Genomic DNA, 24,953 nt, shown 5'->3' with positions numbered 1-24,953 from the left:
GTTTCCAGGTATACCACAATGACTAGGTATCCATTGAAATGTTATTTCCTTTTGGAGTTCTTTTAGTTTACTTAGTTGTTTCTGAATTGGAATAATTCTATGTGCATATAGGTTTGGTACATATTTAATTGTATTAAATATAGCCCCCTTGGAGTCGGTAAGTATGCAAATATATTTTTCAGAAATTTGAGTAACACACTGAAGAGCAGCATCAATAGCTAGCAATTCAGTGTCAAGACTGGAGGAGAATGAACATGCTATGAAATAATTTTCTTGATATTTTGGAATATAATATCCTGCTCCTGATGTCCCATTATTAGGATTTAGAGATCCATCTGTATAAATTTGAAGGTGATCCTTTAATTTTTTAAGAATGTCCTCATTTCTTTTATACTTAAGGAGGGAGTAACCAATCATCAAGTTGGTCGACTTTATGTGAAATACTTTGAATATATCATGTTGCGCATCAGAGAATGCCTAATTTCTTCCACTTTCCAGGTATTCTATGAAAAAACCAAAACTAGTGCAGTCCAGATCTATCTTTAGATAGTTGCCTAAACAACAACAATGCACACCCAATTAGAAAATGCAGAAACCACCACTGATATCAATGGATGGGTCCCGTCATTCAGATGTCCAATGTCCAATCCTAAACTCTCAGAACACAGTGAGAAAAATATTGGATACCTATGAAAAAGAAAAATTAATTTGTAGTAAATTCCAATGAATCACTCATATTTTAAGAGTCAATAAGAAAATATACGTCCTGTACTATGTATGAGATTCCATGAAGACAATTATTACCGGTACGTACGCTTATGATTGACGAGCAACACACAAGGGTTCCGTGAACTTAATGAGTTCAGAACCAGCACATCAAATCTTATTGGTTTAATATATAGCTTACACACCTGCATCAATTGCTGCCTGTCGAGCTGCTACTTTATCTCCCATCTGTTGTACAACTTTCGGTGAAGGGCCAATAAACCGTAAACCTGAGTCAATACAAGCTTGAGCAAAATCTGAGCGTTCTGATAGGAACCCATAGCCAGGATGGACAGCGTCGACGTCATTCTCCTGTGAACATGCAGTTTTACAATGTATATTCGTACTGGCACATATATTTATTGATTTTATCGCCATACTTCACAATACCGCGTAAGTACTTATGTACAAAGACTGTGCAAATTATAAGTAAGCTTAATTAAAATTACATGTTTTTTACTGATGGCATAAGGGTAGATAAATAAATACGTACCTACATAAAAATATGTTCCTTGGACCAAAAATAAATAATTCAATAAAGCAATAACGACACATGTACTTACGCGGTATTCTGAAGTCGTTCCGTTTTATAAATTATATTTCCTAAAGTTTCTCTATATTGAAACATTTTTACACAAAACCATAAGAAAATTTTGAGGTTATGTTAAGATAAATTAGGTTATCATATCAATGTTTAAATGTTTAATGTGACAACTATCTCAACATTATGGCAATTTAAACTACAGTTTCTATCACATTTTCGAACTTTATGTTATATGTATTATATATACTCGTGGAAAGAAAAAATGACCGACATTAATATTCGAACAGCCTGCCAGGGTGAATAAATTTCACATTTTTTGTGTACCCTTACAACTTTCCTTTTTACATTGTGACAAATATTAAAAGTATTTATTTCAGTCACTGACTTCACAGCATATATTTAAGGTGTTAAACCTTTGCATTACATGTTTAAAAGACGTATGAACGTTTTCGTTGGTCTATGCCAACATCCAACGAAAACGTTCATACGTCTTTTAAACATATAATGCAAAGGTTTAACACCTTAAATATATGCTGTGAAGTCAGTGACTGAAATAAATACTTTTAATATACAATAAAGACTTCTCTGAAAACTATAAAAATGAATTGCAAACTATTGTGACAAATAGTTTACATGGTATGAAGCAAGCAATAGAGTCAGATATTTCGTAACTAATGATTATAGTCCACACTTATGGAGTAATGGTTAGCACGTCTGGCCGCGAAACCAGGTGACCCGGGTTCGATTCCCAGTTGGGGCAAGTTATCTGGTTGAGGTTTTTTCCGGGGTTTTCTCTCAATCCAATATGAGTACTAAATGTTGAGTAACTTTCGGTGCTGGACCCCGGACTTATTTCACCAGCATTATCACCTTCATCCTATTCAGACGCTTTGCTAGTCTCCCAATACAGGTACCAGTGAAAGTTCACTTCCCTGTCTCATTCCTCCGGTTGTTTCAACTGTGTTTGAAAATGAACTCTCATGTAGTTTTATTTTTATTTCGATGTTACCGTATAAAAGTTGAATAAGATTAACATAAAATGTTCTAAAATAGTATTTCACATGTGCTTGCTAATCATAGGCCTGCTTATAATAATTGTTTCTTAATGTATAACCTGCACGAAATTGACGCTATGGCGAAGTAGCTTGTAACAATAAAACTGAAAACGTATTATGTGTCTTTCTCGTGTTAAATTTTACATTACCTCATTGACATGTTTCGGTCTGTTATTGGCCATCTTCAGAACTGGTTGTTGCTGGTCTTGGCGCCTTTTGTTTGTGCTTCCAGTGGGGTTGTGTTCGTGTAGTGTAATGTGGAGTCAAAGAATGTGTGTGTTCTGAAATTGAGTTGTGTGTTGAGAATTTCATTTGGATGTGTTTTTGTGCCTATATATTTCGTATTATTCTAGTGTGTTTAGTTTCTGGCTTTTTGGTTGAATGTGTAGAATTTCCATGTCTATGTTGATGTCTCTGTAGGTGTGGTTAGCATTCGTAATGAGGTAATGTTAAATTTAACACGAGAAAGACACATAATACGTTTTCCGAAGTGATACAGTGTTAAAAGTTGTGTAATCAAGATGTATAATAAAATTGAACATATAAACAGTGAAGTACCTTGGCTACTCGAATGATTTCAGGAATGTTCAAGTAGGCTTGTACGGGAGGCAGGCCTTTTCCAACTAGATATGATTCATCTGCTTTCTGCCGGTGCATGTGCATTTTGTCTTGCTCCGAGTAGATCGCCACAGAACGTATGCCCAATTCTGTACATGCTCGGAAGACTCTGATCGCGATTTCACCTGAGAACAAAGAATGGTGTGTGAATATGCATTGCACTGAACTAGTTCATCTAAACTCTACCAATATTTTTTTAAGGGGAGAGGTGGTATTAATACAGTGGAAAACCAGTAAATTTAAATATATATATATATATTACAGGATGGAAGTGAAATAATCCTGCAGATTCGCAGGGCAAATTGATCATATTGAGTATAATAAAAAAGTCTAATAACATATCGGTGGGAAGTTTACAGATTTCGAAAAAAAAAAAAAAAATTCAGAAAAGTTTAACATTGCCCTGTGGATAATTACTATGCATAGGATCTTGATTTTTGTCAATGTTAATAGAGAATTTAATAAAGAATATGTTTTTCCTTTGCCGTCTTTCGATAGGATGGACGGTTTTTATGTCAATTAAATAAGTATTGCAAATTTGTTGCCTAACATGACTAGACGTGGCAACACTGATAAGACTTTCTTTCAATAGGGATAGGGGATAATTGGTACGGAAGTCAAGGTCGTCTTGTCCCAGTATTTCTGTATTCGGTATTCCACGAGTTATAAAATATATTCATAATTATATGATCGTGAGTAGAGCCAGGAAGTTCATGCATTTGCATATTTTTTCCATTGGCTACAATTAATTGCTGATTAGTTATCTTCACAGATCATCAACATTTAAGCTTATCAAACCTATTTTATGTTGCATATAGTTGCATATTTTGGCCTTTTTTTTTTATAAATGCATAATATTTCGTGATATTTATATTATTGTGGCATATTTTCACGTTTAAGCTCATTAAAGCTGATTTTATGTTGCATAAAAATGCATAGTTTGTATTTTTAAAATAAAAACATCATATTCTATTTTTAAAAACTGGTGTTGTGTGGAATTATTATAATTATTTTTACCAGAAAAGTATTGAAAGTTTTGTGGCACACCTAGCGAATCGTGCATGACTGAAGGGGTTGATAAATCCAAAATTATCAGTTTTCTGTTTCAGATGTCAAGTAATAGCTCAGGTAGTGTAGATTTGTGTAGTTTAACTGTACAGAATAACAATCTCATTAGTTCAAAGAAATTTGAAGAATGATAATTCAAAGACAATAGAATAATTGAAACATTTAACTTGCTCTCATGTAAAAATAGTAAAACGTGACTTACTAGGTTTTTCCCCTGTACTCTTCATTTATTATTATTATTATTATTATTATTATTATTATTATTATTATTATTATTATTATTATTATTATTTAGCCTATTTATTAATGACACGTCAAGAAATATAGAATTTTATTAGTCCATATTTTATTGGCATATTTTAAGGTTTTTAAACGCATACTTGCATGCATATTTAGTAGGTTTTTAGGGCATGAACTTCTTGGCCCTAATCATAAGATTTGATAAACGAGGAATAATAGTTATTGTATACAAATATAGCCTTAATAATAAAGTGAAGATAAAATTTAATGTACCATATTGTATGAAAAAATATATACCGTATATAAATCAGTATTAAGAATGTTGCAAAGAATATTTGAAGCAATGTGAAAAATGCTGAAACAACACAAGGTTCTGGCGACGCAAATGTTTCTTTATAAAAGTAAATATTGGATATTAAATTAAAGACATGAAAGAAAAATGGAGTCATAAGAGATGAAACTTTTATAATCATTGGTACAATGCATAGGTTACTTGTAGATTAAAAAATTAATTCGAAACTCGATAGGCAACATTCAAGTTAATAGTGAAAACAGAAAAAATATATTGAGTAGTATAATACCTACGCACTTTTCAAGCAAAAAAGGGAGTTACAAAATAATATTAAATTATAAATCTAGAGAACAGCGAGATGTGAGATGTTCTTTGGGTAGATGGGAGGATGAATTTCCCTTACGATGAGAAACAGACAAAATATCTAAATACATAAAGTACAAGTAAATAATAATAATAATAATAATAATAATAATAATAATAATAATAATAATAATAATAATAAGTAAATCCCGAAAAGACAAAGTATATGATTATGTCTTGTGACCAGAATATTGTACGAAATGGAAATATAAAAATTGGAAATTTATCTTTTGAAGAGGTGGAGAAGTTCAAATACCTGGGAGCAACAGTAACAAATATAAATGATACTCGGGAGGAAATTAAACACAATATAAATATGGGAAATGCCTGTTATTATTCGGTTGAGAAACTTTCATCATCCAGTCTGTTGTCGAAAAATCTGGAAGTTAGAATTTATAAAACAGTTATATTACCGGTTGTTCTGTATGGTTGTGAAACTTGGACTCTCACTTTGAGAGAGGAACAGAGATTAAGAGTGTTTGAGAATAAGGTGCTTAGGAAAATATTTAGGGCTAAGAGGGATGAAGTTACGGGAGAATGGAGAAAGTTACACAACACAGAACTGCACGCATTGTATTCTCCACCTGACATAATTAGGAACATTAAATCCAGACGTTTGAGATGGGCAGGGCATGTAGCACGAATGGGCGAATCCAGAAATGCATATAGAGTGTTAGTTGGGAGGCTGGAGGGAAAAAGACCTTTAGGGAGACCGAGACGTAGATGGGAAGATAATATTAAAATGGATTTGAAGGAGGTGGGATATGATGATAGAGACTGGATTAATCTTGCTCAGGATAGGGACCAATGGCGGGCTTATGTGAGGGCGGCAATGAACCTCTGGGTTCCTTAAAAGCCAGTAAGTAAGTAAGTAAGTAAGTAAGTAAGTAAGTAATAATAATAATAATAATAATAATAATAATAATAATAATAATAACAACAACAACAACAACTTTGGATGTATAATAATAATAATAATAATAATAATAATAATAATAATAATAATAATAATAATAATAAAGGAGAAAAATTGCAAAAATTATTGACAAGAACTTTCAAAGAGAAATTACAGTGATGTAATTAAAATTTGAAAGGTCAATGAGCAAACACTGTATTCATTCTGACGTCGATGTAGAACAGGGTCGACATTGTCACTGTGACGACATGACACACCTGCCAGTGTCCATCATGGTGACAGGGCAAGATTGCTTCAAGAGTATGATGAAGCAATATTATGGTGTGAAGAAGAGGAGGTATGAATATTCATGCCTTCACTCATGAATAATGGAGTCCTTTTACAGGGCACGGACTCAGTGTTATGTACTGGACATCATATTAAAGAAAAGTATTCTGTGGTTGCTACTAGTACTTTCTGGGAACTTATATTTTCAACATAATATTCACATCACGGATTAGATTAGTTCCAATTACAATTAGCATTATTCAATTCTTTCTTTCTTTCTTTCTTTCTTTCTTTCTTTCTTTCTTTCTAGGCGGAGCTACAGGGGATGTCCAGGCATCCCCTAATAAATCTGTGGACTCCTCAAAATACGCAGATGATGATGACAGTGGTGGTATTGAAATTAATTCAGTTCTCCGTATTTTATTTATACAGAGATGTCAATAGTTTGTCCTATATTAAGAAGAGTGTTACTGCTAAGATCTTTAAGAGCTTGCTTGAAAGTGCAACAAGGTATCGTAGGCTCCAGAGCACAAATTTAATAACTTCTGATAAATGCTCATTACACAGTCACCTGATTCCTACAAACAATTAAAAATATGTTTAATTGGATAAAAGAATTAGAAAATAACGTAAGCAGTTTAGGACAATTGGTTATGGCTAGAAATTGGTGCAATTAATATAGGCCCCTAACTTAAATTTTAATATACAGTAGAACCTCTATTATCCGTGGTAATGAAGGATGTGGAGTGAACGGTTAATCGAAAAAAATCGGATAATCCGTACCATATAACATTTTCATAAATTAAGTGCATAATACAGTTTCGTAATTTCCTCCGTGTGTTTTTAACATGGCAGGTAGTGGATCAGAAGTTCAGTAATTTAAGTCTGATTTTCAATGACGGATTTTTAAGAGCCAAGGAAATTCCTTATGACGACTGTCTGTGAAAATATAAGAATAGTCCAGGCCTCATGTTGTAGATTTACATACTTATTATACTTGATATTTGTTTTTAATTAAATCGTGCACAGTTGTAATTCCTATTTCGTATTCTGATGCGAGATGAATCACAGTTTCTCTTTTCTCAAACCACTCTATTACTTGCACTATTTTTCGTAGCACAACTCCTTTTCTTTGACACTTGTGGAAGGCATTTTGCATAGAATTTAGGCCCCTTGAAAAGTAGATCATACTGTATAAGGGTAAAAGTTTGTAAAGAACATTTTGTAGAAGAAATTCGTACTAATATATTTTCTGCAGAAAAATAAATAAATAAATAAATAAATAAATAAATAAATAAATAAATAAATAAATAAATAAATAAATAAATAAATAAATAAATAAATAAATAAATAAATAAATAAATAAATAAAATAAAAAAGAGCGATAGAGAAAGAGAGTCGGATAATCCACCAATCGGTTAATAGGGTAACGGAAAATTGGGGTTCTACTGTATAATAAAGAAAAATGAGAAGGGAAAAATAAGGAATAAACATATGTACAGTTTATATAAATAAGAAATAGTAATTAAAGGGAATGAGTTTTTGTTAAGAAATAACTAGAATAATAGCACGTAATATGGACTATAATAGTAAAATGTAGTTAAGGGTGGGTTCCTGGAAAATAAAAATGTAACACGACCACCAATAACGAATGATATACAAATTATACATAATTTTGATGACAATAAATATACGATACATATGGGCTATTCCATCTCAAATCGACCGAAATATAGAGAAAATTGACCTTGCAATTTTTAAATACAATGAAACTTTTTCTGTCCGTAGACAACTGTGATATAATGCTTTGTGCAAAGTTTGAGGCATCAGAACTTAATAGTGTTTAAATTAATAATATTTAAATTTATCGTATTTTCATAAAATTTGCAACTTTAAACTGTTGTGGCTCCGAAACCCTTTCACCCAATGATCAAAATCATGGTTTATTTTGATGCTGAGAAGTTAAAGTTTATATTGACATGTAAACAGTTTTTCTTACGTTTTATGGAAATGGAGAAATTTAGATTTTTCTTCATTAAGACGCCTTTGACCACGAAAAAATATTTTTAAAATATATGGTTAGATTCCGCATTGAAAGTACAAATAAACACATATTTTTTACTGGTGGGACGTTGATAAGAAAGTATTGAAAATATCAAATAAAGAAAATAAATAGTACGCGCGTGAACTAACCAGCTGACTGTGAGGCGGGAGATAGCCGAGGGATCAAGGCCAGTAGACATAAACATGTGATGTTTCGTCTAGTAGCGCATAGCTGGGCTAGCTTTATCACAGGTTTTCATAAACACAGGAGTAAAATGACGCCCAACGCTCGCTTATCTTCAGCTCTCGGCCAGTGCTTGCGGTACTGCGCCGTTCAAGTCTAGGCATGTGAAAATCTATTTAATACCCTCGAAAGTTATTGCCGAGCCACTAAGCAAACAATGCCGAATCCCTCTTAATAATGCAAGGTTTTTCTCAAAATTTTTTTACATTTTTACAAATGGCCAAAAAGCCTAAAAGCAAGTAAAATCAGATTATCTGTCTCTCTGTGTACAATAAAAATAAGGATTACTTCTTAACATAACCTACCAAATGTCAGCTTCAAAATAAGCTCTCGTTCAATGTTCTGCAGTAAATGGTTCCAGAGTTCTGAGCGCTGAAAGAGGCTTGTTTTTATAAAATACGCCAAATTTGTCGCTCAATAATACGAAAACCGTTTGACTTTCGATAGTATATTTTTGAAAATGCACTCCCCTCAGCACCTTGTATAAGTAGGGAAAAAATTAGAGTATAAAAAATGCGAGGTTTTTTAGTGATCGATTTCATATGGAATAGCCCATATACATATACATACTCACTAGGGAGCGGATTTTTATGTGCTAAAAAATTTAAATATATTTATTTTATGTGCTAAAAAGTACGAAAATATTTGCTAAAAACAAAAAAAATATTTGCTAAAAACAAAAAAATATTTGTTTTAAATATGACAAAAATACCTTACTTAGCTTGGAAAAAAAAATGCTACTAAGTACTCACCAACCACACTTGAGTACTAGTAGTTGGCCGAGAATTGCAGTGAACAACAAAGGTCATCTCCAAATTCTCCATCACAAATGCATGCCGATTATCTCTGAACAACGACTTATATTGTGAAAACGATCTTTCCGCATCACAGGACGTCAGACGTGCATATTTAAAGAGAGGAATGTCACAAACACATACACCGTCAATTTCACCTACAGGCACATCCTCCAATACTGAGCAACTTTACACATTTTTTTATATCCACTGTTTTTCCCAAACACATTCTGGAATTTGTCCCTTAGTAATTGTGCTTCTGAACCTGGTAGCGAGTCTAGTTTAATTTCCACGGCACGCACCTCCCTGTTTCAGACAACAGGTTTTTGGATGTTTCGAATTTTTTTATGGTGTCACACAAAAAGCTTAAATTTGCCAATAGGAAAGCCATATCGTTTTTTAAATAACCATCTTTCAGTATATCTTGAAGGATATCGATTGACCAAGCCCGATAACAGGGAATCACAACAAGACATAGATCTACTTACTTCATGGACATGAGCGAGAGGCGAGAGATTCGTTCAAATTAAAATTCATACCCGAGCTCTTATCTGTTGTGTTTCACAAACAAAGCGTGGAATGAAATCATCTTCAGCAACAATAAACATTCCTAATTATGTGTTGCAAGATCTCTCCTCCTTGTCCATGTTAATTTATTCTCTAATAATAACACTGATATGCTGCCTAGTAGTTCTCAGAACTTGGGGCGATACTATTACAAAAATGGATCACGGATACACCACACAGAGCTTAGAAACTCGAAGCAACCAAGAATTCTTAAAAAGATAACGTACTTCTGAGTGACATAATTGATTTAGTTTTAAAATGTTTAAAAGTTCTTGTAAAAAAATTATTAAGTAAAAAAACTCAAGATTTATGTGCTTATAATATATTTCCTGAAAATATGTATTTACATAATTTTTTTTGTGAAAATATGTGTTTTTATGTGAAATAAAATTCGGGTTTTAAACTTGAAACTTCATGTTCGGAATTTTTAACTTTGTTAATTGTGTTTTATCACACGCAAAAATAATATTTAATTACATAGGAATCCGCTCCTTAATACTCACCTCTATTTGCTACTAGGACGCTTCTGATTGGACGATATTCCACTTCAGTGGAGTAATTCTTTCTAGATATGGACCACTTAAAGAACCTTTGTTGCTGTGAGGGGAAACCAGCTCCCCTGGAGGATCGGACAATGCAGACTCCCAGCATTGTGAAGGTTACTCAGTCGGCAGATATTAGAGAGACGAGGTTTGTGGCTTGTAGATGCAGCGGGCAGACTGACAACAAATATTCAGCGTCAGTCTCAATCAGTCTTCTTGTGTCACCACATCTGCAACACCAAGGTCCACTTATTAACTACTAGTGACAAAATTAGAATACGACTGAACTCTATTCATTGTCATTTTCTGCCTTTGTTGATGAGTATTCACATTTATAGTCCAAAGTTTGAGTCTTTCCATAAAGTCAATAATCTCAGCTCCTGACCCGTGTGAAGTGAGATAAGGGACAGAGGGAAATGTAGCAAACAGATTTATACAGCTTAAAAATACTGATTGTGGGTTTAATTAAATGGAGGTCTTATTTTGTGTGTTTTTCGAAGTACTAGCAGACGTGAGCCAGTCCAGAATATACAGTAAACTTAGCATGCAGGCTTTCACGGCCGGTGTCTAGTTGAAACAGAGCTTCCGGGCTAAGATGCCGTGGTCTACTGGTGCTGACGTTACCAGACGTTTCGTCTACTACGGCAGACTGCAGACTGCCGTAGAAGTAGACGAAACGTCTGGTAACGTCAGCACCAGTAGACCACGGCATCTTAGCTCGGAAGCTCTGTTTCAACAATACAGTAAACTGTTACGTTTCTTTCATCATTAGTGTATAGATAGATAGATATTTATTTGTCATCAACATTTATATTAGTTATGGTGTACCACAACTTATGTATACGGGTTTCACCATAACTTTCTATTAATATACGAACAATTAGCATGCAATCTCGACAGCTGTTAAACTAATAACTCTCCTACTCTCGCTATTAACTGAACTCCAAACAGTCAATTTCTTCTTATTGATCTTAAATGTCCCTGTACGTTCCTTTCAGCATTCTAATCTTGCTAGCTAAATTTATACATAATTCCGTCTTTCTACATTACATCTAACTCGTAACACTCCACCCGGTTATACTCATTGGGATCTTTTTTCTACCTAATACACGTCATCATAATCTTATTAAATCTTGACATGAGTATCTAGTTCACTTTAGTTTGATCATTCATTTCTTAACCACAATCAACACTAAGAAAAAAAAAAACATAAAAAATTGTAAATACTATCACTAAGATCATCTTTCATAACTTCACTACATCACTTTCGAAGATTTACTTCTTTACAGTAAACTTCAATCGGTAACTATATTTATTAACTAGCCCCTTTTTTAATTTCCCAGCTTTTTTTTTTAATTTTATAACTTCCTACCTGATCTTTATATATATGATCCCCTAAACACTTTTCCATCATACTAAAACACGATTTACGACATTAAATCATCAAACTTCCTGTTGTAATTTCATTCAGACCTTTTATTTATTTTTTACCGCTCATGCACCAACTTCTAAGATTATAACTTTTTTGGCCCTTAAATGTACCCGTCAACGATAAAATACTGCCTTGTGGTGACGAAATCACTATCTCTTCACCCATCATACTTTTCGCATCCTGACGTCTTTTCTGAACACTAACCGCACCTTCTCTTGATCTCCCGTAGAACCCTCATCATTAGTGGATTACTTCAAAGACATGTACACCTGGTGTTTTAACAATTCTATCTCCGATAAGTAAAAAAAATAATAATAATAAGTAGTCTTCCAGCAGCGAACTATTGTCATTAGGTCCAAGACAGGCGAGGCATTTTACGTGAACCATGAAATGCCAATAATGGAAATCAGTTGATCTTCTTTAATACACTCGCTGCACTGATCCTTCTTTGGGATATGAAAACCAATGTACTCTTCATAAAAATCTGTCAACATGAATATTGTCACTCTGCAAAATTGTTTCCTTTCAAGATAGAGCCTATGGATAGCAGCTATATTTAGTCCTCCTTCAATACAGATCCGGCTTATTTGTGTCTGTAAATACTGTTATTATTTACGAGGAAATGAGTCAGTATGTTGTCTTATATCATTTCGAATTTGGTGATATAGTTTTTTATGGTTTCCATGCCTACCTCTCTTATCACCCTCAATTAGGCTACATCACTAACAGTCTTGCTAACAGCTGACCTGGCCAAACGATCTCCGCTATGAACAGCGTATAGATAATTATACAGTATGGACACTTCGAGTCGGTATCTTTGATGTATAGGATTGATTTCAATGACCTTCAAACCAAATTGAGCGTGAGATTCTGCTTTCTCCCAAGAGTTGGCGCTGACATCACACCAGCTAGCAGTCGACACAGCGGAAATATAACACATACAATTAATACATCTAGGTACATTATGTACTCAAATAAAATAAATTGGATCGATGAAATAATAAATCCGTAATTAACTGTAATGTCTAGACTCTAGAGTTCCTTTATAATGAGTGTTGAGACGTTGACCCCAACTACAATTAAAACAACAATTAAAATATGTAATGATTTGATAGCGCCACAGTCTAGTATATACAGTCACAAAGCTTGAGTTGTGAGGATGCTAGGAACAACAGACTGTGCCGGTACTATTTCGCATTGTTTGTAATGAGGCGATATTAGCAATCCTAGTGGTTAGCAACTATCTATGGATGCATATTTACTACTATTGAGCTTCGTGACTGTATACTAGACTGTGATAGCGCTAAAAATGAAAAAAAAAAAAAAAAAACAAACAAACAAACAAAACTCCTATGAGAAGTAAAACCATATACCTATATTATTATATTGTACAAAAATATTAAACCAATTTGATACATAATTTATAATGTATTATATTATTTTATAATATAATTTATTATATATAAAATATAAAAAAATATTATTACCACCAGTTTGCCACTGAGAAATAAGGAAAAGCTGTTAACTTGAATTTATTTGAAGCAAAGCAATAAGGTAGGCGATATTTGGATTCTGTGTCTCAAGTATTATCCTAGCGTGTGCTCGATTACACTAACCTCTAGCGCTTGAAAGTGGAACTAAACGCCGGCGCACAGAGAAACAAAACACAGGAAAATTCGCTCAGTGCTCATTCTATATAATTCCTATTCGCTGATATCAAGTGTTGACATGAACATCTTCTTGCAAAGTCTTATTCGTCCATTGTTAATTTGAAGATAACGGACCATATTTAGTCCCCTATAACTATTTTGTACGCTAGACCTATATGCCAAGCAATGAGCAAACAGCGGATTTCGGTCCCAATACTGAACGTTAGATGTATGTCAGTTACAGGGAGGTCACTGAACTCATTGTTACGCTTTCTCTGTACGCCAAAGGACGTGACGTCTCGTCGCTGTGTAAGGACCGAAAATCCGCTGTCTGGTGATGGTATAGGTTAGGAAGTAAATCCCGAAAAAACAAAGTATATGATTATGTCTCGTGACCAGAACATACTCGTAATACGAAATGAAAATATAAAAATTGTAAATTTATCCTTTGAAAAGGTGGAAAAACTAAAATGTCTTGGAGGAACAGTGACAAAAATAAATGACACTCGGGAGGAAATTAAACACAGAATAAGTATGACAAATGCCTTCTATTATTCGGTTGAGAAGCTTACGTCATTCAGTCTGCTTTAAAAACTGAAAGTTAGAATTTATAAAACAGTTATGCTACCAGTTGTTCTGTATGGTTGTGAAACTTGGACTCTCACTTTGAGAGAGGAACAGAGGTTAAGGGTATTCGAGAATAAGATGCTTAAGAAAATATTTGGGGTTAAGGGGTTAGGTACAGCTTACAGCAGTAAAATGTTTGTAAATATTCAACATTTTTTCCCCTCCATTACTGCATCTTGTACAATAATGAAAATTAGTATGTGTAAAACACTGTCCTGCTGTATGAAAAAAATATTTTTATGATTTAAAAAAAATTGTTTATATATATTTTTTCAAAATTCAAAATGGTGACAGTTTACTGTGGAGTGATGAAGCGTTTCCCTCATAACTCATAAACTTGTTAACTTTTTCATGTTCTCTCTCTTTTATTTCATTTCTGAAACTAATGTTTACAGTATCATGCTCTTTCATCTACATTCCTTAAAAAATAATATTTTTTTTATTTTGTGTTAGAAGAAAATACTGATATTTGACCATTTTTAAAAAGAATTTATTTTTTATCAGACAATCTATCAAAGGTAGAAAAGTGATCTTGCATAAATACACAAAAAATATTTCATCACAGAATGTTGCATAGTTTTTGAGTTACGTGGGAAACGCTTCATCACTGCACAGTGAACAGAATTTTAAAAAAAGAAAAATGTAAATAATTTTTTTTAATCGTAAAATTATTTTTTTTTTCATATAGCAGAAGGACAGTGTTTTACACATACTAATTTTCATTATTGTACAAAATACAGTAATGGAGGAAAAAAATGTTGAATATTTCCAAAATTTTACTGCTGTAAGCTGTACCTAACCCCTTAAGAAGGGTGAAGTTACAGGTGAATGGCGGAAGTTACACAACGCAGAACTGCACGCATTGTATTCTTCATATAACATAATTAGGAACATTAAATCCAGACGTTTGAGATGAGCAGAACATTTAGCACATATGGGTGCATCCAGAAATTCATATAGAGTGTTAGTTGGAAGACCTGAGAAAAAAAAAGACCTTTGGCAAGACTGAGACGTAGATGGCAGGATAATATTAAAATGGATTTGAGGGAGGTGGGATATGATGGTACGGACTGGATTAATCTTGCTCAGGATAGGGACCGATGGCGGGCTTATGTGAGCCATTTGTAAGACCTATATGCAGGCCTAATTTTCTTAGTGCTGCTATAAACTGTCTTTGACAGATGACGTACCGCACGTAATTCAATTTTCTTCTCACTGTGTTTGTAGACTTTGCAGTAAATTCTGGTTACAATTTCATATAACAGCCCCAAGCAAAAGCAAACTCGCCAGTACGCTGAGAGGTGTCTTTTTAATGGTCAGTGTACTCTGCATCGAAGGGGCGAAGTCCCCGCCTTGAACTTTGTCAATATTTATTACATTACGTACATCGGTCGCGATCAAGTCATCTCTCCATTACGAAAAAGGAGACTGGGTAGAGCACGAAGGTCGTAACACTTTTATCTGTTGTTCTACTGAACAATGGTTTATCAGCTGGAAAGGTTACTTAATTGTAGATTAGGTTGTGGTGGTGTGGAAAGGAGTTTATTGCGAAAATAGGATGACCTATTTGAACTTGATAGCTACTCCAGCACAGTGGCTCCCAGCCGTTTGAATATCACGGAACCCTTAGAACTCTTGCTTCATTTTCGCAGACCCACTATAGTAATATACGTTACAAGAGCGGTATGTTGACGTTTTCATGTTCGAGGAAAAATTTGAAAAAGCGAAACGTAGTTGAGCTTTTTTAATTTCCGAGAACATGAAAACAAATATACCGCTCGTGTATCGTACATTATTTTGTGCGAAGATCGTTTATTACATACCTGAAAGACGAATTTCTAATTAGTTGCAATGAAATCTCCATCTTGGTTTCTGTTTAATGACGGCAACTTCGGAAAACCAAAATATCTTTCTTCAACATTGTTGCTATAAAATATTTTCTGTGTTTACTATACTCCAGCAGGCCGTGATATACGTCTGTCTTTTTTTTTCCCCCAGTCCATAAATGCGAACTTAAAACAAACGGTAAGGTTATGTAATGATTTATTTTTCATTTTAATATTTTAACAATAGTATTTATATAACATATTGCAGTAATAACATCGGCATCTGGAATCTTGTTGATTTTTTCACGGCTTCCTTAATGTTACTTGTATCAGGAATGCAATAAGTTTCGTGGAGTAGTAGACTTTACTTAATTTTTGCAAATATTTAAAAACGATAATTAACATTGCAATTTAGGTGAAATTGCAGTGGTAAGTTTCCAATTTATAATTATTACTTACTATGTTAAACGTCTCTAAAAATAATATGTTAAAAGCCTAAAGCCCACTGGCCTTAGCTCTGCCAGATTAAATAAATAAATAATGATAATAATAATAATAATAATAATAATAATTATTATTATTATTATTATTATAATATTATATGTATTTGGAGAAATATATATGCATAAAGCAGTAAAATGAATGTCGCGCTTAAGCGGTAAGAAGAGGGAAATTGTTATGTGTGTTACGTTGGGAATACTGAATGTGGTATTTCACACTTACCGCGTATTGGTTCTGTGCGGAAAACAAGCAAATACGCACGATCTCGCACAAAAATGTTTTGCATAATTTAGGCCCATGATATATTATACTCATAATATATTTGAGTAATGTGAATCCTAGATATAGCAATATAAAGTTTTAGTTTTAAATATAATCTGAAAATGCCAAATTGCTTTGCGTCATAGCAAGGTTTAAGCTAGAAAAAAAATAATTGTCGCAAAAATTCACAAATGAAAAATTATCCATTTTGAATCTTGCGTACACTACTTTTAACACTTGAATATAAGTAATTGATAAATTAGCGGACTTACTCGTGTTAATTATGTAAGTCTGTGCGGCTCACAGCTGTTTCGGTGCTTCATCACACCATCCTCAGAGCCTACCAGATCTCGGCGTCATCTCGAACTTCTCTGCCTGTTATGTGTGTGCGTTTGATTGTTGAAAGGTGTTTAAAAGTGGAGTCAAATAGTGTGTGTACTGAAATTGATCGGTGTGCTGAGAATTTCCTACACATACAAGCTAAGAACCAAAAACTCAACACACTAGAACAATACGAAATATACAAACACACTAAAACACACCCCGATCAAATTCTCAATACACAGATCAATTTCAGTACACACACACTATTTGACTCCACTTTTCAACACCTTTCAAAAATCAAACGCACCCACATAACAGGAAGAGAAGTTCGAGATGACGCCGAGATGTAGTAGGCTCTGAGGATGGTGTGATGAAGCACCGAAACAGCTGTAAGCCGCACAGACTTACATAATTAATACGCGTAAGTCCGCTAGTTTATCAATTACTGAAAAATTATATTTGTGTAAATTGCGAAAAGCTTGTTCAATATTCTAAATAATTATACAGAAAGATAAAATTAACAAGGTCTGCAGAAACAAAAAGTTACGTAATTAGTTTCTTGGTGTTTTATTATTTTCAAACCATCTTACCACGCTCTGGATATCTATGTAAGTAAATCATTATACGTAGGCATGTTTAGAATTAATTACTGCTAAATTTACGATACATTAAAGTACGTTATTTATGGACACTCTAAACATTGAAATTCTTTACGAATAGGCCCTTCAAGATTTATTGTTAGTAGAATGGTAACTCTTTTTACTGAAAGACGGTTTCTAATTACAATTTTTTACCAGATTCATGCAACGAAACTTTTTTTTGTTCCTTATTCAAATTTATCCCCAATACTTTTCGATTGCAGCGATATTTTACTACTTAATTAACTTATTATTTCCGGAACATGAATTTTACCAGCAATCGAAAAGTATTGGGAATAAATCTGAATAAGGAACAAAAAAAAAAAGTTTCCTTCCCAGGCAGGATTCGAACCACGAAAGACTTAGTTACCAGTCTATCGTGCTCTGGAGTGAACAAGGCTCTGAAATCAGCTAAGGGTCGGTCCGGTTTTTTTGTACAGTAGTGGCAAAAAAACCAGACCGACGGAATAATCAAAGTCCCCGAAATGAGTCACTGCTCATGCCACGCCCGCATTCACAAGATAGCGAGTAATCTATTGAAATTGTTGTAGTTTCGACTGCTGACGTAGCCCATTTCGAAAGACAATAGAAAATAAGCTGGTAAAATTCATGTTCTGGGAATAATAAGTTAATTAAGTAGTAAAATATCGCTGCAATCGAAAAGTATTGGGAATAAATTTGAATAAGGAACAAAAAAAAAAGTTTCCTTCCCTGGCAGGATTCGAACCACGAAAGTCTTAGTTACCGGTCTATCGTGCTGTCACTGTGAACAAGTCTACAAGGGTCGATCCGGTTTTTTTTTGTCACTACTGTACATTAAATTAAATACAAACACGAAAATATGTAGAAAGTAATTTCCACAATGATGGTAATAATAATAATAATAATAATAATAATAATAATAATAATAGACTATTACTATGCTTATCATCTGAAAAGTAATTATTAAATTTAATTACATGTACACTTGTGACAGAACAAAGAACTACGCAATATTAATTTCATGTTCCTCATTGCACTGCATTTCTCAGTCTGGCAATGTGATGATTGACTATGATTAACTACAGCGAAGAAGCAGCTGCAACTTCGATGAAGTACGCTGCATAACTTTATTCAAGAGTTTTCACGTTTTCAGAAGCTTGTATTAAAAACTTGCCTTTGACATGGCCATTATTCCTTGAACTACTCGTATTAAATGAAGCTTAATAAAAGTCAGTGGCGGCTGGTGCTTCAAAATTTTGGTCGTTTACTTTCTTACTACAAAATATTAGGCTTACCATTCTACAATCGTAAAAATTTGCAAAAACTAACCTATTTAAATAGAAAACTAACCGAGTTTTCGTGTTTTTTTAGAGCGATCCTGGAGATGCTGTATGTCACTAATACCGTCCTTTGTCCATGCCTCTTCTCCTTCGAACAAAGCACAAGGAAAACAACAAAGATTTTCTTCTTTCACAGCCACATAACCACTGAAATTTTTCGAACAAGTCAGAATTTAATTTTCTGTTGAACGACCTGGTTTTGATTTTCACGCACTGCGAAATTTCAAGGTATGGAGTCGGTCTACCAAGATGCTTAATCTCACACCTCTCCCCTAAGCTGCGCCATGAAAATGGATGTTCTATTAAAAACTGAATTGTATTCATCTTAATTAGGGTCTATTTAACATAGTAGAACAACGCATATACTGGCACAAATAACACTAATCATTTATTAAAACAACTTCTTACGCACCACCACGTGCTTCCAACCAACTGGACTCAAGTAACTGCAGTGGAAATGGAAAGCAAAATCACCAATAAAATACAAGCTCACCCTCTAAAAAAAAACTTGTTTTCGCGCCTAACTGCAATCGTGGGGCTGGCATGTTCTGTCTCTCTCCCAGAGCTACTGTCATCTGTTCGTTTACCAACAACTTAAAATCCACACTGGACAGTACCCCTCTCATCCCTTCGCCCCGAAGAGATACCCAAGATCAAGCCAGTCCCCATAAAAAGCACAGTCGTTTACTTTGGCAAGTCAACGACGAAGCTCCTACAAATGATTCTAGTTGGATGAGAAACTTACTACAGCTGATCATACAAATCGAGTACCTAAATCACGAAAATTTAACTTGTATTTTAAACCAAAATATACCTATATTTTTTAGGTGTAGCGCAAACTTACTACAACATTAAGGCCCGTGACACACTTGAGTTTTCGCTAGCGAGAAATGTGTTGCGAGAAAGAGGCGAAGAGCCTTCCTCCACACACTTGGCGAGTTCTCGTTGTCACAGATCACAGCTCGCTATGATCATCTATGCACTGCCTTCATGCAGAAAGCATTTTTCTGATTATAGTAATGACTCGTAGGGGGAAATATTATAGGTTATGTATTTACGTATATTGTCGTACTAAAATATATAACCTGTAAGTATATTGTCGTACTTTACAAATTACGTACGAACGCTATGTTGAATCTGAGTATTCAGATGATGAGGAAATGGAGTTACATGAACATATTTTGTTCATGAAAAGAAGAAGTAGGCCTAAAATTAAAGCCAGAAATATCTGAAAATAACATTGTATCTTACGAAAATAAGGGCGAGTTTTGGACACTGGTTTCGATTTGAATGATGATACGTTTAGGCTTTATTTCAGGTTCACTGGACCATAGTTCTTTTGCCATTCATGATATGAGAGAGAATATCATATATAATCTGATTAAAATTACGTAAACTGTTAAGTCATATAGATACATTATTTCAGATGTTTAATCAATACTATTAAATCTCATCAAAATAAAATATAAATAGCTCTGTTTATTTTCGGATACTCTGATAGGTATTTGTCTCCAGATTTCTTGTTTAAGTTTCGTGTTTTTATAATTTTCATCCCATGTATCATATAAACAGGCCTACGGATGACATCGTACAAGTTCGATAAGTTTCTGACTGCAATTATCAGCCATCTTTCCTCATTTTCAAATAAAAACAATACAATTCATCGCCACCTGTGATATCTTTTTCTACATTCCATCGTCATAAAGAGTATAAATGTCAAACATCTTTGATAAATGTGTCAAGAAAATTCGCTGAGCTACCGATTCCAGCGAGAAACTCGCGCGAGGTTTTTGCCTTGAGCGAGAATCTCTTCCATTTGAATCCATGTTATCAATTTTTTAATTTTCTCGCAACACATTTCTCGCTGGCGAAAACTCTGCAAGTGTGTTACGGGCCTAAGGAGCCGCGCCTGATAAAAGTGTTTAGCTGATATGCGTCAATTTTGCTTAAATTTAAACTAAATTTAAAGTCTCTAATTTCGAAACACGATTTTTATAACTGCAGGCGTTTCTTGACCAACAATACAAGCGACTTTTAAAGAAAACCTCAAGTCAAGGTCGTTGTTATTACACGTTGTGCAAGATAAATAGTTTTAGGTTGCGATTCGATCCGATTGTGTAATCCTCCCAGTGACACGGCACATATTCTTGTAGAAAGCAAATATTAAGCACTATAAAAACGTAACAATTGTGAACAAAAGCCTTTAAGCTAAATTACGGTTAAGCTTCCTTCTTAGGAAAGAGAGAGCAAACATGGCAAACAGAAGGGAAAAGCGGCCCTCTGTAATAACGTCTATAAACAAATGAAGAATGATAATGCTGGTAATAGTTTACAAGCAACTGTGAAATCTCGGATTTAGTTTTAAAGAGTTAAAGTAGCAAACTTCTTAGCTCTCTTGCTAGGTATATTTGAGGAATGATCGCACTGCTAAGCGGCAAAGGAGATATGTATATATGTATGTAGAAAATCTACGTTTAGACTATGAACAGTTGGCAAACTATTCTTAATTGACGTTGAGTAATTATGTGCAGTTCTCGTCTTATAGACTTTTCACTAGCGTTATTCTTTCTTCCTCTGCCCCCTTCTCTCTATATTCTATTATTATTCTTTTTTTTTTTAATCTAGCAGCTATACAGGATGTTTCAGAAATACTTTGACAAACCTTGGGGGCATGTTCCTCACACCAAAACAAGAAAAAAAGTTCATATAAACATATGTCCGAAAATCCTTATATATTATTATAATGTACCGAAGTACATATGATATTTCCATGCAGATTGCATGGAGATTGCATATAAATCACTAGTACGTCCAGTAATGGAATATGGTGCTGCATGTTGGGATCCTTACAGATTAGAACATATTAAGACACTGGAAAAGATTCAAAAACGGGCTCTTAAGTGTTGTCGGAAAAATTCACCATTAAAATGGGACACACTGACGGACAGGAGAACGCGAATTCGATTATGCGCACTGTTCAAAACATACAGAGGTGAGCCTGCCTGGAGAGAAATAAAAAATAGGTTGCAGCCGCCAAATTACTCTTCAAGGAACGACCACTCATATAAATTGAGGGAAAGAAGGCAGAGGACGGACACTGGAAAGTTTTCTTTTCTCAATCGTACTATCAGGGACTGGAATGCTTTACCTGCAGACTTACTAAAGGCTTTACCAACAACCAAAAATGCATTTAAAAATAGGCTTAAGGACCTTACTAATAGACGGTAATTATACACAGTATTTAAAGGGTGTAAATGATATGTTGTTATTGAAGTGTTGTATCAGTGAAGAATTATGTTGTGTCAGTGAAGTGTGTTGTATCAGTGAAGAAGTATGTCGTGTCAGTGAAGTGTGCTGTGTAAGTGAAACGTGTTCCTGTCAGTGAAGCTTTATAGTTTATAGTGGTAGTGCAAAGAATTTGAACAGTGAAATGTTTTTGAAGTGTTAGTGAAATCAGGATAGAATCAGTGAAATGTGTCGTAGTTCCAGTGCAGTGAGTGAGTTGACAGCGAAATGAGTGTAATGTTGAAAGGTACTTGTGCAGATATGAACATATCATACTCGTGGGTTTTAGTTCGATCTTAGTTTTAAGATACAAATTAGAATATTTCAAATGTTATTTTAAGTGATCGTTTCATTTAATTTAGTATATTCCCTGTTGTTATTATTATTATTATTATTATTATTATTATTATTATTATTAGTATTAATTATTAGTATTATTATTAATTGTATTTTAATTAATAAGTTTATTATTGTCATTATTGAGTGTAATTAGTTACCACTGCCACCGGGTATATACCCATTGCAGTGTGAATAAATATATACATACATATACATATTCTGCGTCATCATACGATGAAAGAGAAATGGAACGGAGAAAAATTCTCTCCGGCGCCGGGATTTGAACCCGGGTTTTCAGCTCTACGTGGTGACGCTTTTCTACTTAATTATGTTTATTATTATTTTTAAGTTCATATTTGTATACCGGTATGTATTTTTTCTGTATGTGATTTGATCCTGGTTGAGTGGAAGAAAAGGCATGATGGCCTTAACTCTGCCAGGGAAAATAAAACTATTATTATTATTATTATTATTATTATTATTATTATTATTATTATTATCCACTAAGCCACACCGGATTCCTAGGTTCATAGATATCTATGACGTAGTGCAGAGGGCGGCCACTAGAGGGAACCCAAGAGTCGGAACTTAAAACTGAGACGATTCTTCCGACGCCGGGTTGGAATCCAGTGTGGCTTAGTGGATAAAGCGTCAGCACGTAGAGCTGAAAACCCGGGTTCAAATCCCGGCGCCGGAGAGAATTTTTCTCCGTTCCATTACTCTTTCATCGTACTCTTTCATCGAAAATCCTTAGTTTTTTTAGTTATTAATGAAAGAACATAATGAAACATCTGTTAGATATTGTCAGCTTGATAGCAAGTGTTGCAACTTTAATCAATTCAGAAACTCATAACAAATGTTCAAAATGTTCTTCTCTTGCTTGCTTCCATTTTCATTGTTATGAAGCTGACAATTTCTAACAAGTTTCATTATGTTCTTTCATTAATAACTAAAAAACTAAGGATTTTCGGACATATGTTTATATGAACTTTTTTTCTTGTTTTGGTGTGAGAAACATGCCCACAAGATTTGTCAAAGTATTTCTGAAACACTCTGTATATTAATTTTAGACAATTTGTGGGGATGACAAATAGGAAAGTTAGTTACACGCAAAAAATTAAGAATGTAGGCCTAACTCAGGCATCCTGTAATTAATTAACGGAAATGAATGGATTGCGTTAAGATGCCATGCGTGATATGTACAGACCATTTGATAAAATATAACAGCGATCTAATTATTACGTTTTGACTTATGTAAAGAAAGAGAAGACGTAATTACTATCCTCACTCATCAGGCAGGAAGAGACTAACGTGAATATGTGGATTTGGTATCACTCACAAAAAAGTTTATTAAATAAGAATTTCATTTTAGTTTCGTATTGGTCACGAAATTACACAAATAGTGCACGATAAGTTTAGAAATTCTAATAAATATACGAAGGAGAATCACAACTTATTTATCCTCCAACAAGGTGGCAAGAAATGAATTCAATAAAGCGATGTTACAGATTGACAGCTGTAATCTACGCATTTTTAATAATGTCAATGAAAGTATCAAATAAATTTCCTCATTTCATTTTTGGTTTTAACAGAAACTTGTTTAAAAAATGTATTTGAATGGCTGGTAAGTATGTTCTATTATAATCTTAATGCATTCTATTGTGATGTTATAAATTTTCAATCTTAATGTTATATATTTTTTTTTGTTGCGTAATTTTAAAACAATGTCTTTTGCGCCTAAAGTGTTCATAGACTGTCAATTAAAATAAATAAATACATAAATGAATGAATGAATAAATAAATAAATAAATGAATAAATAAATAAATGAATAAATAAATAAACAAACAAATAAATACATAAATATTACATAAATAAATAGATACATAAATACATGAATAAATAAATAAATAAATAAATAAGGAAATAAATATATAAAAACACAAATACAAAAATAAATAAAAGCATAAATGCATGCATACATAAATTAATACTTAAAAATATACATAAATAAATAGATAAATAAATAAGTAAATAAATAAATACAAAAATAAATACATAAATTAATACATAAATATATACATAAATAAATACATAAATAAATAAGTAAATAAATAAATACATAAATAGATACATAGATACGTAAATAAATAAATAAGTAAATAAATAAAACACAAATACAAAAATAAATAAATACATACATAAATATATACATAAATAAATAGATACATAAATAAATAATAAATAAATAAATAAATAAATAAAAACAGAAATACAAAAATAAATAAATACATAAATTAATACATAAATACATGAATAAGTAAATAAATAAGTAAATAAATATATAAATAAATAAAAACACAAATATAAAAATAAATAAATACATACATAAATTAATACATAAATATATACATAAATAAATACATAAATACA

General features: G+C 33.2%; 1 protein-coding gene across 4 annotated transcripts in view; it reads right to left on the bottom strand.

Annotated features, from left to right (window-relative positions):
* LOC138708854 (pyruvate carboxylase, mitochondrial-like) overlaps window positions 1–24,953 on the bottom strand; it is a 223,790-nt gene that overhangs the window by 66,656 nt on the left and 132,181 nt on the right. For all 4 annotated transcript variants that reach the window (XM_069839105.1, XM_069839109.1, XM_069839107.1 and 1 more), the window contains exons 2-4: window positions 10,280–10,548; window positions 2,923–3,107; window positions 912–1,077 (exon numbers count right to left, since the gene is read on the bottom strand). In XM_069839105.1, coding sequence (XP_069695206.1) covers window positions 912–1,077; window positions 2,923–3,107; window positions 10,280–10,427 — 499 coding nt within the window. In that variant the 5' untranslated portion in view covers window positions 10,428–10,548. The remainder of the gene's footprint in view (window positions 1–911; window positions 1,078–2,922; window positions 3,108–10,279; window positions 10,549–24,953) is intronic.

The sequence above is a fragment of the Periplaneta americana genome, chromosome 11 (genome assembly GCF_040183065.1).
Source record: "Periplaneta americana isolate PAMFEO1 chromosome 11, P.americana_PAMFEO1_priV1, whole genome shotgun sequence".
NCBI lineage: Eukaryota > Metazoa > Arthropoda > Insecta > Blattodea > Blattidae > Periplaneta > Periplaneta americana.
The sequence above is the reverse complement of the archived record's forward strand: the minus strand, read 5'-3'. Positions and strand labels throughout refer to the sequence as shown.